Consider the following 18,409-nt stretch of genomic DNA (forward strand, 5'->3'; position numbering starts at 1 on the left):
CTTCGCTGCACTCTAATAATCAGCTGCTATTTTACTCGGCGGGAACTGTTTGGCAGTGAGTTTTAAGGCAGCCGTTCCACCGTTTAGTTCCATTAACATCTGTAAATGATTTGATCCTCGATCTACAAACAGTGGTGATATCATCAGAACGACTGTATTGCATCACTGTTGACATTTTTATCTCTTTTGAAAACCTTTGCAAAGTTGAGTGTTTTTGTAATTTTTTTTTTCCTTGTGTGCAAATGGAAGAAGGATGTCAGTAATGGGGAATGGAACACTGCCCACTTGTCGTTCCCACTGGCAGGATGAAGCACTCCCAGTGTTCCTGTATCCTGAACAGACTCTTCCTGCCGATCACGATTCCTCCCCTTCCACAGTTTGGTTATTTTTCCTGTCGTGTTTTTTTTAATATTGTGTTCATAAAGTATTAATTTTTAAGTCTTAAGGTTATACTAGTCCAAGCCCCAGATTCTGTGGTGACACTGTTGGTACTTAAATCAATCATGGTAAGGTTGGAGAAGATTTCCATCGCTCTTTTGAATTTGTATTGATTCTCTGGCTCACAGTACAGTGGGCGTTTCAAAATTGGGCCTCAGCAAGTTGTAGATTTTAGGGTTTTTTTTCCCCTTGTAGTTCAGCATAGCCGTAAACTTCGTCGTATAAAATAGGCGGATGACGACGACAACAATTTATATAGCGCCTTTAATGTAGAAAAATATCCCAGGGCATGTCGTGGAGGCGTAATCAGGCAAAAATGGTTGCTGAGACAAAAGAGGATATTAGGAGGGGTGAACAAAAGCTCGGTGAAAGAGGTGGGTTTTAAAGAGCACCTTGAAAGGTGGAGGCGTTGGGGAAGGAATTCTAGAATGTGGGGCCTCGACGGCTGAAGGCACAGCCACCAGCCTTTATAGATCTATGATTTTGCATCTGAGTTAAACACAGAAGTCCTTAAGAATTATTTAATGATCAGCTAGATAATTAAACATTTTAACATGATTGTTAAATCCTCCATCTGTCAATGGCAAGTTGCAGAAGTATTTGCTTCCGGCTTATGTGATTCTGTCGTGAATTGATGTCTGCACACTTGTTTACCGATGATGATGAGCATCACACCTGGGGGCAACATGAATTATTTATTGAAATATTTCATCTGTTACTTCAGTTTTCTCTTCAATCTGTTGACAGACTTTGACAAGTTAAGACATGATGCTCTGCTTTTTCGCTGCATTTAGAAATACCGTCTTTATTTAGAGTGAGATGTTAGAATCCCAGTCTACCAGTTCCTGTAGTTCAGGGGATGTTAAAGATCATGTGCAGTTTTTGAAGAAGAGCAGGGCGTTCTCTGTTCAGGTCAGCGTTCCTCCCTCGCTCAGTGCGACTAAAACTGATGTATTTGTCATTCACCTCATTGCTCTTTGTGGGATCTTGCCATGCGCAAAATAGTTGCCACATATGCCTACATCAGTTCATTTCAGAAGTAATTCATTGTATCTGAAGCACAATGGGACATTTTTGAAATATGGTAAGGTGCTATATAAATGCAAGTCCCTATTCTTTCACGTGTTTAACTTGTGTGTTGCCCTCGCTGAGTTCATGGAACAAGAGTAGCGTGACTACTTCCTGTTGGCCGAATGCTGTGTCAAACACCTGAACTGGGATACTGCAGTCTGTCAATTAAAATTACATCTCCTGAAGACCCTAAACATTTGTCTCATGTAGAAGTACAAAACAAGGATGACATTGGCTGTGATGGTCATTTTTTTTCCTCTGATATTACCATTGTGTGTCCTTCCTCTTGTGTGATTAATGCATCTTGAGCAGCATGTTTTGATGCTGTTTGATCCAGCGTCAAGAATTTGAAGCATTGATGTGAATCGCTGTATTGGAGTTATATACACATTTCATTCCAACTAGGAAGCCACCTGCAAGATTTAGACTCAGTCCGTGTGAAAGTGCCTCCCAAACCCACGACCTTCACCACCTAGAAGGACAAGGGCAGCAGGCGCATGGGAATACCATGACTTCCAAGTTCCTCTCCAAGTCACACACCATCACGACTTGGAAATATATCGCCGTTCCTTCATTGTCACTGGGTCAAAATCCTGGAACTCCCCACCTAACAGCACTGTGGGAGAACCTTCACCACATGGACTGCAGCGGTTCAAGAAGAAGGCCCACCACCACCTTCTCGAGGGGCAACTAGGGATGGGCAATAAATGCTGGCCTTGCTGGTGACACCCATATCCCAAGAATTAATTTAAAAGAAAACAAAATGGGAGAATGTTCCCACGTAAACAAGAGCAAGTATACCAGTTTTGAATTTCTATTGATAAGAATGCCTTTCCAATTTTCGATTGGCATGTGGTTATCAGTGATTGGATAATCATCTGCGTTTTTGTCAGTTGTGACAGCCACTTGCATCCTTAAGACAAACAGTTTCACCACTGGATTCTGTAAGCAATGTGTAGATCACAGCAGGGTCAGGTTGGCTGCTAATTATGGTAGTCAGGATTTGCCTGGCAAATGATTTGCTGGGCTGTCCTTGTCTAGATATCTTAGTTTAGACAAAAACTGTTAGGTTAGTGATCGAGCTCAGAGGCAGTAGGTAGATCATTGGGCCCACCAGCTGCACCAGACTGCCTTTTCATACAACCCAAGATGATTGACTTGTTTCTTCCACTCAACCTGACGCCACCAGTTCTGCCAATCGCTTTGGCCAGTGAAGGAACTACGGAGGGAATCTCAAATAATACCACATGTTGTATTGCTTCAACTCCTTCACCTGTCTGCTGTTTCCTGGCTCAGAAATATGTTTTTCGGCACAGTTGGTAACATCATCTTTTGTTGCTTGGCTTTTCTTCTTTTGCATGGTAACAGAATTCTTCAGTTTAATGTTTTCTGACCACAACAACAGTAACTTGCATTTATATAGCGCCTTTAACGTAGTAAAATGTCCCAAGGCGCTTCACAGGAGCGATTATCAAACAAAATTTGACACCGCACCACCTAAGGAGCTATTAGGACAGGTGACCTAAAGCTTGGTCAATGAGGTAGGTTTAAAGGAGCGTCTTAAAGGAGGAGAGAGAGGTAGGGAGGTTTAGGGAAGGAATTCCAGAGCTTAGGGCCTAGGCAGATGAAGGCATGGCCGCCAATGGTGGGGTGATTAAAATCGGAGATGTGCAAGAGGGCAAGAATTGGTGGAGCGCAGAGATCTCGGAGGGTTGTTGGGCTGGAGGAGGTTACAGAGATAGGGAGGGACGAGGCCATGGAGGGATTTGAAAACAAGGATGAGAATTTTAAAATCGAGGCGTTGCCGGACCGGGAGCCAATGGAGGTCAGCGAGCACAGGGGTGATGGGTGAACGGGATTTGGTGTGAGTTAGGATATGGGCAGCAGAGTTTTGGATGAGCTCAAGTTTATGGAGGGTGGAAGATAGAAGGCCAGGCATGGTTTTCTGAAGTCCAAATTTTGTACCCCACCCCCATTTGGCCAATGAAAAATGCAGCAGAAAAAAGCCATCGAACTGATTATTCACCATCACGAGTATCCTCCCCAAAAACCACTTGGAGTAGAGACGTGATATTTATAACTCACTCTTTTATCTTTGGGTGTTTCTTTTTCTCGGCTTCTCCTTCCTGTTTTTCTTGTGATTTTGTTTTATTTTATTGTCCTTCCTTCCGTTTCATTATATTGCTATAAAAATGTGCTACATTGCCGAGAGGAGATGATGCTGGGAACTCCCTCTCTTCGGTCAGTCCTTTCCCCTTCCCCCGAGGAGAGACTCTCTTTGGTGCAGTGGAAGCTGACCTGCAATATTGACAACTCTGCTTTACACAAGTAAGTTGAGAGAGAAAGACTCTGTAAAATGCCTACCCCAAAGGAGCAGGTTTGACAAGTAATTATCCTGCAAATGCACGTCGGTGATGCTTTTTTATTTTACTTAGACTCTCTCCTTAAACCGAGAGACCGAGAGAAGCAGTCAGAAGACTGATGAGATGTCAAGAATTTTAGGACGTCTGTTAAGATCGGCTCTTTTTCTCATCCTTGTTTTCAAATGCCTCCATGGCCTCGTCCCTCCCTATCTCTGTAACCTCCTCCAGCCTTACAACCCTCCGAGATCTTTGTGCTCCTCCAATTCTGGCCTCTTGCGCGCTCCCTGATTTTCATTGCTCCACTATTGGCGGCTATGCCTTCAGCTGCCTAGGCCCTAAGCTCTGGAATTCCCTCCCTAAACCTCCCCACCTCTCTACCTCTCTCTCTTCCTTTAAGACGCTCCTTAAAACCTACCTCTTTGACCGAACTTTTGACCACCTGTCCGAATATTTCCTTGTGTGGCTTGGAGTCAAATTTTGTTTCATAATCACTGCTGTGAAGCACCGTGGGACGTTTTACTATGTTAAAGGCGCCATATAAATGCAAGTTGTTGTTGTGGCAATCCCTATGGAACTGGGAACACTCTACTCTTAGATCAGTGGTAACAGAAAGTTTCCTTTACTTTCCCGAGTATTGGACAAGTACCCCATACTACACCAGTATGAATTTTCCCATTTCCAGGCTAACTGTCCCAGTGTGATTTCCTTCATTCAATCTGGGCTGAATTGCTGACAGTTTTGTGTTGTCCATTTCTCACCTAGGAGCTGTGCTTCGACTCATTTAACTTTGGATGCTCATAGGCATCAGAAAGAGAGAATACCTTCATCCGGTCAGAGTGGATTCGAACTTGGAACTTGCCTCAAGCGGCAGTGTGCTGAGCCACCACACCTCCTTCCCTATTGAGCACTGTAGGATTACAGTAATTCTGAACTACTGTAATCTGTGTACCTTATAGCAGCTTTGGGGCCTTTTTTTCTCTTGCATCCCCAAAAACCATTCACCAAATATTTTGGTGAAACCAATCATACTCTTAAAACCTCAATAATTGAATATTTTTGAGTGGCTGAAATAATTGAGCTCAGTGAATGAACAGATGTTAAAAGATGAGCATAAATGCGACGTATGAAAGTAAGAAAGTTTGGAATTGCGGGGGGAGAAAACCATTCAGCCCATCAAGCCCTCTCCTGCCACAATCCATGCATAATTACCTGAATCATGGTATCTTCTCCCTCCTCTAAGCTTGTGTACTCTCTCCCAGTTCTCCATGCAAATCGGACAGTTCCACTATGGTGAACAGGCTCGAGGAGCTGAATGGCCGACTCCTGCTCCGGTGTTCCTAATGTTTTTATTAATTTCTTGACCTATGTTGATACAGTTCCATTTAATGTACCTTTTTTCTTTTTTACATACCTATCTTGTGAGGACATAAAGCATCTACCATCTAATCTTTCTCAAGGGCTTACAATTTTGTCCTTGCACTCGTTGTTAGGAATATAGGAACAGGAGGAGGCCATTCAGCCCCTCGTGCCTGCTCCGCCATTTGGTAAGATCATGGCTGATCTGTGATCTAACTCCGTATACCTGCCTTTGGCCCATATCCCTTAGCTTTTTGGCAACCAAAGGTATTATCTATCTCAGATTTAAATTTCGCAATTGAGCAAGCATCAATTGTTCAAGCTGAATCGGTTATCTGTTCTATAAGCTTTCATTATTCTAAGGACCCATCTTGTCTCATCTTGGTCTTCTTTCCTCCAGCCGAAATAAGTTGTCACTTGAGTCTATAACTTAGTTCTTTTACGGCCTTGTGACTCTTAGTTGCACTCTTTTCCAGTGTATCTGTCCTGAGTTAGGGTGCCTGAAACCCTGCCATACTTCAGAATTGGCCTCAACAATATCGTTTGAATTTGTTTTGAATTGTGCAGCTCAATCTAGATGCAATCCCAATGCCCAATTTGCCTCATTCACAATGGCGTCACGTCGGCTAAATACTTTTTGAGTATGATTGATCAGCCATGTCCAAATCCTTTTCTTTTGTTCCAATCCTCCTGATCGAGATAAAGTGGCACCCTTTCACATCATGCCCATGCCTGTTGCTTTTGCGCTCCTTGTTGCTAAGTAACTAGCTGGGTTCAACTTCAAATCACTGCTGGAAAGACAGATGAAAATTCTTATGTGACTAGTCAAGTATTCCAAGGTGAGCAATGCTTGTTTGCTAATTATGATGAAAGCAAGGATGTAATCTGTTTTTCAAGTTGCAACAGGTCTGTTAGATACTTCCATTTAAATTATAGCAAGGCCAGGGCTCAGGGAATTTTAAAATGGAAGCCATGGTTTTGTGTTTGTTAAATATTTTTTATTTCTGTTTGTGGATGTCATTGGCAAGGCTGCATTTATTGGCCTAAGGAGATGTGGCGGGCTTTGTTAAACTGTTGTCGTCTTTCTGGTGTTGTTGCCCCCACAGTGGTGTTGGGTCGGGAATTCCGGGACTTTGGCCCAGCAACTGAAGGAATGGCGCTACCTGTCCAAGTCTGGACAGTGTGGAACTTTGACCTGATGGTGTTCCTTTGATCTTGCTGCTTTTTCCCTTCTTGGTGGTAGAGGTCACGAGGCTGGGGGCTGCTGTTGGAGTAAGTTTGATGAGCTGCTTCAATGAGTCCTGTAGATCGTACATAATATAGCCATGGTGGAGGGGGTTGATATTTAGCCCAGTGGCAGGGGAGCCAGTCTTTTCTGAATGATGTCGAGCTTAATGAGTGTGGTGATACTGTAGGCTTCCAGGCGAGTGGTGAACATTGCATTGTACTCCCCACTTAAAATTTGCTGATGGTGGGGCAGTTTTGAGGGGTCAGGATGTGAGCCATTCGGCACAGAGTACCAAGCTTCTGTCCTGCTCTTGGAGCCGTGTTGTTGACATGGTAGTCCAATTAATCTTCTGGGCAATGATAACCCCTAGGATGTTGATGGTGGGGAACTTGGCAATGGTGGTGGTGTTGAAGGTCAGCAGTTGAGTCTTTCCTTGTTGGAGATGGTCATTGTCTGCAACTTGTGTGTTCCTGCTCTTTGTGAACAAGACACAGAATTGACTTCAAGAACACTAAGTTAAAAATGAAAGATGTAGTCATTACATGAAATGAACACATTTCTTGTGTCATTTAGGTTTGGGTATATTATGTTCTATTTTGGTCCTGGCCTATTCTCGTCATATGGACTGATCTGGTATTCATTTTCCAATGCAATGCTATCAATGCGCTGGAAAGCAGTGTGGAGATTGCACTCGGTCTTGCACTCGGCCATCAACAGGTGTCCCATGTATTGCAGGTACCATTCATGGTAGCACCTGTTGTTATGAGAGTTCATGTTCAGCTTGGGGCTGTGGCAGTGTAATCAATGTAATGGATCAGAAAGCGAACTCCAGTCGATTGTCTTGTTTTGAAGCGAGATTGAATGGGTCAGATAGTTTGTTCTTGGTGCTTGGATCAGTGTGAAAGCTGGAATGTATTTTTAGCTGGTTACTAGGAGACTGATGTCGTGATGTCAGCCCATTGGCTGCTCAAACACATTTAACCCAAAAAATATCAGTTTCTGTTTCAATATTTGGTTAGGGACCTAATTAGGATTTACAAAAGTTGTATTGTGTCTGCCCCTGTGATTTCAGTGAATTGGATTACTGATTACTCGGTGTCTCAACCATTCAGCTGTGAGTATATTATTTTGCTCACAAATGTGTTATTTAAACACCGGCTCTTGGGAGAACATAAATGATAAACCAGACTAAGCATTTTAAAAAATTATTTTGGCTCCCCGGACCACTTGCAGAGTTTTAGCCAGCGAGTATCTCAAGCTACAGAGTCTCAAATTTGGGGCCTGATTGAGTTGCTTGCTCTCAGCAGTGAAGGTGCCACAGTTAGCCTCTCTATTCCCTGGGTTATGGAGGGGGAATATTGATCAGGAGTCCCCGCTGCTGACTCCGATCCAGAGAGGCCGTGCGTAGGTCCGACGAGGACAGGATTGGGACTGGGCTGCCCTCCACAGTCAAGAGTCTGCTGATGCTCTCTGTCGAGATTTACTCATGAATAACGGCCACTGCGGCAAGCTTACTGGAAGGTGACTGGTGCCTGTAAAAAGTGGACAAGGAGTCGATGTCTTCGGGAGGCGATGGGGAGAAAATTGATTAAGAATTGGAAAATAACAAGAAACTTTTATTATTCTGATCCAATTGTAAGCTCCAGAATGACTGACTGCCATTTTGTTTTGCGTGGAGATACAAATCCTGGATGCAAAGTTTGGCGCCCAGGATTGAGTGGCCCTTTCACAGTGCTGCTGTACCCCTAAACTCTGCACCCCACATGACAGATGGATCCTGGGACCTGGGACTCCCCTCCCAGTGCTCCCAGAGCCTAAAATATTCTTGTCTTTGCGCTCCCCGTACTGTGTGCTCCAGCACTGACAACTTAATACCTCCTCTCGGTACTCCCAGAACCATCTCCCGATGCTCTTCCCCACCCCATAACTGCTGATAAGTCCACAACTCCCCCCTTCCCGCCACTGCTAAACCCCATGTACCTGTTCCAATCTGGAACATGTTGCCTACCTTCTTGCTGTGTATCCTGGGCTTTAAAAAAGAAAGTTGAACTAAAAATTAATTTGTAGTTGAAGGAACATTTAAGGCCGCTGATTTAGAATTTAATCCCCAAAAGACTGATAATCGTACAATACCATGTAATATAAATGCTAGTAATGTCGCCACAAATGTGGCCCTGATTAAAAATTTGTTTTGCTTTGATCTAAAGCAGCATGTCTTCCTACTCACTGAGCACTGGCATATCTGCCAGCATTATATAAATAAATCCACACCGTGAACCCTGGTTAGACCGATAAGTTGCTTGCTCTTGAACCTCCTGCGCGAGTGTCCAAGGGAGAGATGGGCACCAGTCGCAGTATTCCTGTTAACCTCCTCCAGCCCGACAACCCTTCGAAATCCCTGCGCTTCTCCGTTTCTGGCCTCAGGCGCATCTCCGATTTCCATCGCTCCACCGTTGGCGGCCGTGCCTTCAGCTGCCGAGGCCCCAATCTCAGGAATTCCCTCCCTAAACCTCTCTGCCTCTCCACCTCTCTCTCTTCCTTTTAAGGTGGGTACCTCTTTGACCAACCTTTTGGTCACTTGTCCTAATACCTCCTTATTTTACTCTGTCAAATTTTGTCTGGTGACGCTCCAGTGAAGTATCTTGGGACATTTTACCACCTTAAAGGCGCTATATAAATGCAAATAGTTGTTGTTGTCTATGTGAAATTCCAAAGACCAACTCCTCCTCCTCCCAGCCAAAGAAAAATATCTATTTATAACAATCAAACCAACACATGATAAAGCATCTCGAGAGATGGAACTTTTTAAAGTCATTCTGCCTAGCCTAAGGCACTACTATGTATGATGCAGATAGAAAAATTCATTCTATAATTCTTTCAGCAATGACAAACATTATTTCGATTTTTCTTTCTCTTTCTGTTAATGGAGTTTGATGGTTCCCGAGTGTTCATTTGGTTTTATAAATGTCATTGCCTTTCCAGTTGGAAAATAATTAGACCACAACTTCCTTCAGATTGTGATATGCTGCTACTTATAGAAAATTCAATTAATAAATGATAGGCAAAGTAACTTGATTTAAAATGCCGAGCATTGAATGTATATTATACAAGAATAAAACGGCCAGGAGGCTGTTGCAAAGCAACAGTTCCATTTTGGGGTTCAAGCTTGTTAACAAATTACTTGACTATCTTGCTGGTGGTTTATGAGGTTGCCTGAAGCCCTGCATGCAATTGTTTGCTTGTAATGAGGTAGCTGGTATCTTCTGTACATTCTTTCCTTCTGCTTTTACATTTGACGCATCACACACACACATTTCCACTGCTCTCGGTTCTCGGATTTCAATCCCACTGCTCCTCGTGGCTCTGTTGGTATACGGGATCCGCTGGGGCACAGTGCCTGATCGCTCGAGACCCACTGCCCACCTCCGCTGGATCAACCTCTGCTGCTTCATGGTTGACTCTTCGCTCCTCCTCAGCCTTCCGATTGCCGCGGACAATCTCCAGTGATCAACCCGCACTGATGTTTTGCCCCAGAACGACTCCTGGATCCACTCCCTCTCCACGACTGTCTCCAAACCTGGATTGTGGGTGCTCCAAGCCAACTCCGCGTTGTCTTCAAGTTGACTTCATCCCACCACATGGCCTTCAACTTCAATTTTGGACTCCTTCATATTGTCTCCTCCCTTGTCTGTGCTTGTGACCAGGACATGTCTCCTCTAATCTGTACTATGCTGATGTCGCCTGATTTCCCCGTGTCCATGCCGTGTGCACATTTTGGCTGCCACTCCAGACCTGAGCCCATTTGTATATCTTTTTTTCTTCCTTTGGAAAAAGCCTTCTCGCCCGCCTCTCCCATGAGACCCACTTCCTGCTCCCTGACCTATTCCCACTAAATGACTGACCACCCTTCCCTTCTTGGCCCCCATGCCAGCTGATATTGTAAATGTTTCCCTCTCCTCAGGTACTGTAACCCTCCCTTTCAAAACTGCTGTCATCACCACCCCCCCCCCCCACCCCCACCCTCGACCTCTGTCCTTGCAAATTACCATCCCGTCTCCCCTTCCTCTCAAATCCTTGCCCATCTTTTCTGCAGTTCCCAGTTTGAATCTCCAATCAATCCCCTGCTACAGCATCGCAATAACCCTACTTAAAGTCACAATTGATATCCTCTGTGACGGTGACCATGGTGCACTGCCCCTCCTCCACCTCTCTGCAGCCGTTGCCATAGTGGACCCCAGCATCCTCCTCCAGCACTTCTCCATGGCATTGTTGCTTAGTCCCACTCTTAGCTATTTGATCGTAGCCACAGCATCTCCAACAATGGCTCCTCTTTCCTCCCCTGCGCCTCGGAGTCCCTTGAGGATGTATACCTCCCCCCCCCCCCCCCCCCCCCACCTCCCGCCGCCTTCCCCCCCCCCCCCCCCCTTGCTGTCTCTTCTTGCTGCGCCTTGGCAACCTCACCCACGGACGTGGGATAAGCTTCCTCATGTACACCAATGCCACCCAGCTCTAACTCTCATCACACATCTTCATCCCACTACCTCTGCCGTCAGACTGCTTGACCGACACCCAGCCTTGCATGAGCTACAATTTCCTGCAGTTAAACTATAGGGAGACTGAAGCCATTGTGTTTTTTTTTAAATTGTGTATTTGTTCTTTGTTTCACTGTCAAACTTGCTTTATGAACCCAGAGTTTAAAAATCAGGCTTCCGTTGAATGCGCTTAACTGTACTATGGACACTAAAGAAACATTTATCAATGTAATGATTATCTTCAGCCTTTCTCCCAAAGGATGATTGTTGGTGAAGAAAAACACCGGAACATAATTTTTTCTGCCAATTGTCTCCCCAGCCCTTGTACTCCTCTGAAGGTGTTGGCTCCTTAAGTCTCTTGCTCATCACCAAAGTACCCATTGTTCATGTTGGAGTCCAGATGGGGAGTGCCATCAGGCTAGCCAGCTGTGGAGGACCTCGCACTCTATCTGACCTTGTATGTGACGTCCATACACTCAGGAGAAACTTCTTTGCCCAGAGAGTGGTTAGAATGTGGAACTCGCTACCACAAGGAGTAGTTGAGGCGAATAGCATAGATGCATTTAAGGGGAAGCTAGATAAACACATGAGGGAGAAAGGAATAGAAGGATACGCTGATAGGGTGAGATGTAGAGGGGTGGGAGGAGGCTCAAGTGGAGCATAAACACCGGCATGGATCAGTTGGGCCGAATGGCCTGTTTCTGTGCTGTACATTCTATGTGAGTATGTCGTGATCTGGAGTGGAATCCTGCCTATTGTTTTTCACCCAGTTGCAAACACAGCGGGTGATTGCAGCCAAAACTGATGCTTTTATCATTTCCTTGCTGTGATCAGCTAACGCAACAGCGGACTGGGCATCAAACCCTGGGCACTCCTGGTCAGTACGGTTCATCATCAGGATGGCATTTATAGCTAGGTGTTCTCCCCCCACCACCCCCACCCTCCTGTGGGCAGGTACCCAGCATCAACTTACCAGCATGCCAAGGGAGGTGTGTTTGAAGTCAGGATCTCGCCACGTGAGAAACTGCAGGCCCCGATCCAGGGCCATGTCGCAGCATTTCAGAGAGTGGCCCTCAGAGCAAGGAACTGCTTTGGATCATTGCCTTTAATAAAAACGTCCGTGAAAGTCGCTGCTCATTATTGGGCTGTCGGAGATTAAAATTGATTCCTTTTAAGAGTTTTACTGGCGACTGCGGCCTGTAAATTTCAGACACGACTCAAATTCTACCGCTCAGTATTGAAGCCCGTGTCAGCTTGTAACGAGAATCGTCAAGTTATTTGTCACCCAGCTCTGAATTGGGTCGTGAATGTACATTGCAGTCAGTGACATTAGCCAGGGTTATAAGCTGTGTGACTGCAAAATCAGTAGCATTATACTTTCCAACTCCCTGCAATCCAGTGTTTCTCCTCCCTCCTTCCCCCACAAGACAGACCCTCCACAGAAGGCCCCTTTTGTAATTTGAGCCATAAAGCAGGACCTTTTCATTCTCTTGTTATTTGGCTATTTCAATAGGAAGCCGCTGCCAGTGACGTTTGTGTGAGTTACACAATGCAGTTGGTTGATGAACGTTGACAGGTCCATAATGGCTCAATCGTCACCAACAGCAATCTACTTCAGCTTTAGAAATCGTACAAGTGTGTTTTGTGTTTATTTCTGTTTTGTTTGGATGAGAAATCGCCTTTGTGATGCACACGGCTATCAATTGATGCCCTCGGGTAAAGAAAGCATCTTTTTTTTTTGTCCGCTGACACTGTTAATTTTTCTTCTCTACTTTCAGTTGAAGCGGTTGGAGGCAAGGCCTTACCGTGTATCGTTGACGTGCGAGATGAGCAGCAAATCAGTGACGCAGTTGAGAATGCAGTGAAGACCTTTGGAGGTAGAGTAAAACCAATGACTTATAAATATGACAAGATGGTGGACTGATGACTTCTGTCTCTCAGCAACGTCGGAGATGATAAAGCAGATCTTGCGGTGATTAACCACCTTGATCTGTAGCACGGGCGCTTAATCAAAGGACATCCATTTTTAGCCAAGACCACTGTGATGCACACACTGCATTTCAGCAAGAGTCGATGCAGTAAAGCATAGTTTCCAAAACACTCCCTTTTTGTGTTTATAAAATCAGCCTGTGATTCAATATTCCAAATAGAGGCACTGGAGAACGCCAAACAAGAAGCTGAATAACGCAGGGTGAGGGAGGAGAGGATATTCACCAAACTTGTGATTTAAATATGAAGCTCAGTCCCCATCTTGAAGAGGGGGCTTCATGGCCATCAGTTTGAGTGGAAGGGGTAAAAAATGCTGACTTGTCTGCTGTAACTTCTCCCTAGAGAAGGCTGAGAGGAGATTTGATAGAGGTGTTCAAAATCATGAGAGGTCTAGACAGAGTGGATAGAGAGAAGCTGTTCCCATTGGCAGAAGGGTCGAGAACCAGAGGATACAGACTTAAGGTGATTGGCAAAAGAACCAAATGCGACATGAGGAAATACTTTTTTACGCAGCGAGTGGTTATGATCTGGAATGCACTGCCTGAAAGGTGGAGGTGGATTCAACATGGCTTTCAAAAAGGGGATTGGATAAATACTTGAAGGAAAAAAAAATTGCAGGGCTGCGGGAAAAGGGCAGGGGAGTGGGACGAGCTGGATTGCTGTTGCAGAGAGCCGGCACGGGCTCGATGGACTGAATGGCCTCCTTCCATGTTGTAACCATTCTATGATTCTATATCTGAAGGGAAAAGAAAATTTATGTCAAAAATGATTTGAGGTGAAAGGTTATATAACTCGGGGTGCAAATTTCCATCTAGTCAAGGTGTCAACAGCTGCAATATAAACTGCACTTTAGGGTAGATATTCTTGAAAATAACGATGTTCTGGCATAAAAGGGAATCGGAGATGATGCCGATAATGATACTTATAATGCGTACTTGCAATAAATCCTGAATCGTGGCCTCTGATTCCTGATTATCATTCCATTGACTCTCCAGCAGGTTGGTTGTACTATTTTTTTTTTGCAACCGGTACCCTCTGGGGACCTCCAGGACTTGCGAAAGATGTGTATCCCAGGCCAAGGACTTTGCTGCCGAGTTGCAAAGGAATGGCGTGTGTGGGTGTTCTGTCTTCCACACTGAATAGATTAGGGCAATTTGGGAAACCAGGCTATGAGACCAGTATGTTGGAAAATCAGCAGCCTAGGCTGTTAGTACACAAACACTGACTTGACATAACCTTGATTGGAATGGCACACAAGTCATTGAATGTACTAAGTCTGTACGTCGCATTTTAACATGTTACAGTATGAAGATCAGAGTAGCCTGTCACCGACAATTGTATTTTTTTCAATAATTTTGTGCCATAATGTTGCCATAAATTTTTCAGTCTCAGTATGAATAATGTACTTGTTTGTATGTTCATCCTTTCTTCACCCTCTTTTTTTCCGACATCAAAAAAAGAGGATTGTACTAATTCACGAACAGTTAGAGTAAGAAGGAACTGTTACAGTGCATTGAAGTGTAGACTGAGTGAGAGTCAAATACAAGAACCAATTTCCCAAAACAATTACAGTAAATTCAACTGTGATTAATAGCCCAGAAGCTACTATGGCGACCTAGACCCACCACAGTGTGCAGTAACTTATCACAACAGCTATTTGTGGTAGTTCCACATGTTCTAGTTCACAGTGGAACATCAAAGACTCGACTATTCCAATGCTGTCCTGGCCGGCCTCCCACCTCCGTAAACTTGAGCTTATCCAAAACTCTGCTGTCAGCGTCTGAATTCGCACCAAGTCGCGTTCATCCATCGCCCCCGTACTCACTGACCTACATGTGCTCCCGGTCCAGCAACGCCTCAATTTTAAAATTCTCATCTTTGTCTTCAAACCTGTGAGTGCCTCTCCCTATCTCTGCCACGTCCTCCAGCCCCACCACCCACTGAGATCTCTGTGCTCCTCCAATTCTGGCCTTTTGCGCATCCTCAATTTTCTTCGCCCCCCGCCTTGTTGGCGGCCGAGCCTTCCGCTGCCTAGGCCCGAAGCTCTGGAATTCTCTCCCGAAACCTCTCGACCTCTCTCTCTCTCCTTTGAAGAAGCTGCTTGAAACCTACCTCTTTGACCAAGCTTTTGGTCATGTGGCTCGTCAAATTTTGTTTATTAACGCTCCTGTGAAGTGCCTTGGGATGTTTGGCTACGTTAAATGCTCAATATAAAAAAGAACGTTTTTAAAAAAAAAGCAAACCAAGCACTGGGGTTCATTTATAGATGAATACAGCAAGACCTGGACAACATCCAGGCTTGGGCTGATAAGTGGCAAGTAACATTGGCGCCAGACAAGTGCCAGGCAATGACAATTTCCAACAAGAGAGAGTCCAACCACTTCCCCTTGACATTCAACGGCATTACCATCACCGAATCCCCCACCATCAACATCCTGGGGGTCACCATTGACCAGAAATTTAACTGGACCACCCACACAAATACTGTAGCTACAAGAGCAGGTCAGCCTGGGTATTCTGCGGCGAGTGACTCACCTCCTTACTTCACCATCTACAAGGCACAAGTCAGGCGCATGATGGAATACTCTCCACTTGCCTGGATGAGTGCAGTTCCATCAACACTGAAGAAGCTCGACACCATCCAGGACAAAGCAGCCCGCTTGATTGGCACCCCATCCACCACCCTAAACATTCACTCCCTTCACCACCGGCGCACAGTGGCTGCAGTGTGTACCATCCACAGGATGCACTGCAGCAACTCGCCAAGGCTTCTTCGACAGCACTTCCTAAACTCGCGACCTCTACCACCTAGAAGGACAAGGGCAGCAGGTACGTAGGAACACCACCTGCACGTTCCCCTCCAAGTCACACACCATCCCGACTTGGAAATATAACACTGTTCCTTCATCGTCGCTGGGTCAAAATCCAGGAACTCCCTTCCTAACGGCACTGTGGGAGAGCCTTCACCACACAGACTGCAGCGGTTCAAGAAGGCAGCTCAAGGGCAATTAGGGATGGGCAATAAATGCTGGCCTTGCCAACGATGCCCACATCCCATGAACGAATTTTTAAAAAACAATTGAAAAACAGAGAAGTTATGTAAAGCATGTATTGAACCTTGGTTATATCACTGTGAACAGTTCTGATCTCATTATAAAAAGGATATCGAGGCACTGGAGAAAGTGCAAAAAATATTTACCAGGATGATATCAGAACGGAGGGATTTTACCTATCAGGAAAGATTGAGCAGGCTGGGGCTAATAAATGCAAAAGGGAATTCAGGAGAAACTTTTTTTACCCAGAGAGTGGTGAGAATGTGGAACTCACTGCCGCATGGAGTAGTTGAGGCGAATAACATAGATACATTTAAGGGGAAGCTCGATAAACACATGAAGGAGAAAGGAATAGAAGGATATGCTGATGGGGTTAGATGAAGTAGGGAGGGAGGAGGTTTGTGTGGAGCATAAACACAGTCATGGACCTGTTGGGCCGAATGGCCTGTTTCCATGCTGTACATTCTATGTAATTCTATAAATGCCAGTTGTCTTCTCTTACAACATCGTCTCTAAACTTGTGTCCCCCTTATGACTGGATGTTTTGTCCATGTTGCTTGCCAGTTTTAGATTAGACAACTTCATATCCATTGTTAGCGTTTTGTCTCAGCAATGTAGAAAACACAAGGTCTGACGATGCCAGGCCACAAAACAAGGTGGTGACTGTTCTTTTAAAACAGAGTCATGCCCAAACACTGGAAACTGTGTGGGCTTTGTTGATGCCAAACAAGGCTGACATGCAGGCTCCCGCTTAACGACAACATGCACAGAGTTTCACTGTCCGCTGTCATTGTTTTGGGCATCTCGATGTTGCTGGGTTGACGTGTGTGGCAATATCAGTTTCCTCATAACGAGCGACTCTGAGACCTCACAAGCCGGCAGCTTTCCTTTGTTGGACTTGGTGCTGTGGTTTGGGTGAGACAAGTGATAGCAAGTGTAGGAATTTGCATCCCCATTGTACCTTCCTGCCCAGACAATTGTAGAACAGCCCTTCATCCCACCAATGGTGACAGAACCTTCAGTTGCTTTTCTCTCTCAAGCTCCTTCCCTTAACTTCTTTAACTCTCAGCCATGGCTCAGTGGGTCGCACTCTCACCTCTGAGTCAGAAGGTCGTGGGTCCAAGCCTTACTCTCGGCACATAGTCTAGGCTGACACTCCCAGTGCAACACCAAGGGAGTGCTGCACTGTTGGAGGTGCCTTCTTTCGAATCAGATGTTAAACCGTGGCCCCTTCTGCCCCCTCAAAGATCCCATGGTACTATTTCGAAGATGAGCAGGGGAGTTCTCCCCAGTGCCTTGGCTAACATTTTATCCCTCAACCAACACTGAAAATATTTATCTGGTCATTACTGTTTGTGGGACTTTGCTGTGTGCAAATTGGTTGCCGCGTTTCCTACATTACAACAGTGACTACACTTCAAAAAATACTTCATTGGCTGTAAAGCATTTTGGGACGTCCTGAGGTTGTGAAAAGCACTGTATAATTGCACATCTTTTTCTTCTCCTACTTTCAAACCCATAATTTCAATCAAGCTTTTGGTCACTTAATCTCTCCCATTATTTCTTTTTTTTTTCCCTCCATCGTTCTGTAAAACACCTTGGAGATGTTTTTATGTTATAGGTGCTTCATGAAATGCAAATTGTTATAATAAAACTTTTTATATAAAAAAACTTCATAATTTTGTGCAGATCAGGATGATTTCGTGAGGTACTTTAGCAGATCACCATTTAGCCGCTGCATTCAATATAGTCCATTATTGGGATTCGTCGCCTTTCGATTCCCTGTATAGTTGGGTCATAGTCATTCCCCACTGTATGATTTTTTTTTTTAGCAGCTTCTGAATATTTGATGCAGACCGCTTGATCTAAACATTGTTTTCATAAAGGAATTACAGTTTTAATTTAAAAACAAAATAGGAATTCTAGCCTGGCACAAATTTATACAGACCTGAAGAAGGTGCAAGGTTAGAAGTTTGGTTTGTGCCAAACTCTCTCTCTCTCATCTTGCCTGGATTAGTGATAGGGGCACTCTGATTGGCTTCAGTGTGCTGTACTGGAGAGAGGATAGTCAGGATTCCTACTGCTGATTTCTATCCAGTAGCCCCCGTCTGGAAAGTGTGCATGTTGATGTCAAGTGAACTGATTGGACTTGGATGTGATGTTTCCGCAATCAAATCAAAAAAGAACAAACCTGCATTTATATAACGCCTTCCATTTCCTCGGGACGTCCCAAAGCACGTCTTGGCTAACGAATTACTTTTGAAGTGCGGCCAATGTTGTTTTGTTGACAAACCCAACGACCACTTTGCACTCATTTGTTTTTTTGGTGGTGTTGGCTGAGGGCTAAACGTTGGCCAGATCACCAGGAGAACTCCCCTG

At 44.8% G+C, this 18,409-nt stretch overlaps 1 protein-coding gene across 2 annotated transcripts in view; it reads left to right on the forward strand.

Moving 5' to 3' along the window:
* hsdl2 (hydroxysteroid dehydrogenase like 2) overlaps positions 1-18,409 on the forward strand; it is a 108,451-nt gene that overhangs the window by 25,118 nt on the left and 64,924 nt on the right. For both annotated transcript variants that reach the window (XM_067983591.1, XM_067983592.1), the window contains exon 3: positions 12,767-12,865. In XM_067983591.1, coding sequence (XP_067839692.1) covers positions 12,767-12,865 — 99 coding nt within the window. The remainder of the gene's footprint in view (positions 1-12,766; positions 12,866-18,409) is intronic.

This window comes from Heptranchias perlo, chromosome 4 (genome assembly GCF_035084215.1).
Source record: "Heptranchias perlo isolate sHepPer1 chromosome 4, sHepPer1.hap1, whole genome shotgun sequence".
Lineage (NCBI taxonomy): Eukaryota > Metazoa > Chordata > Chondrichthyes > Hexanchiformes > Hexanchidae > Heptranchias > Heptranchias perlo.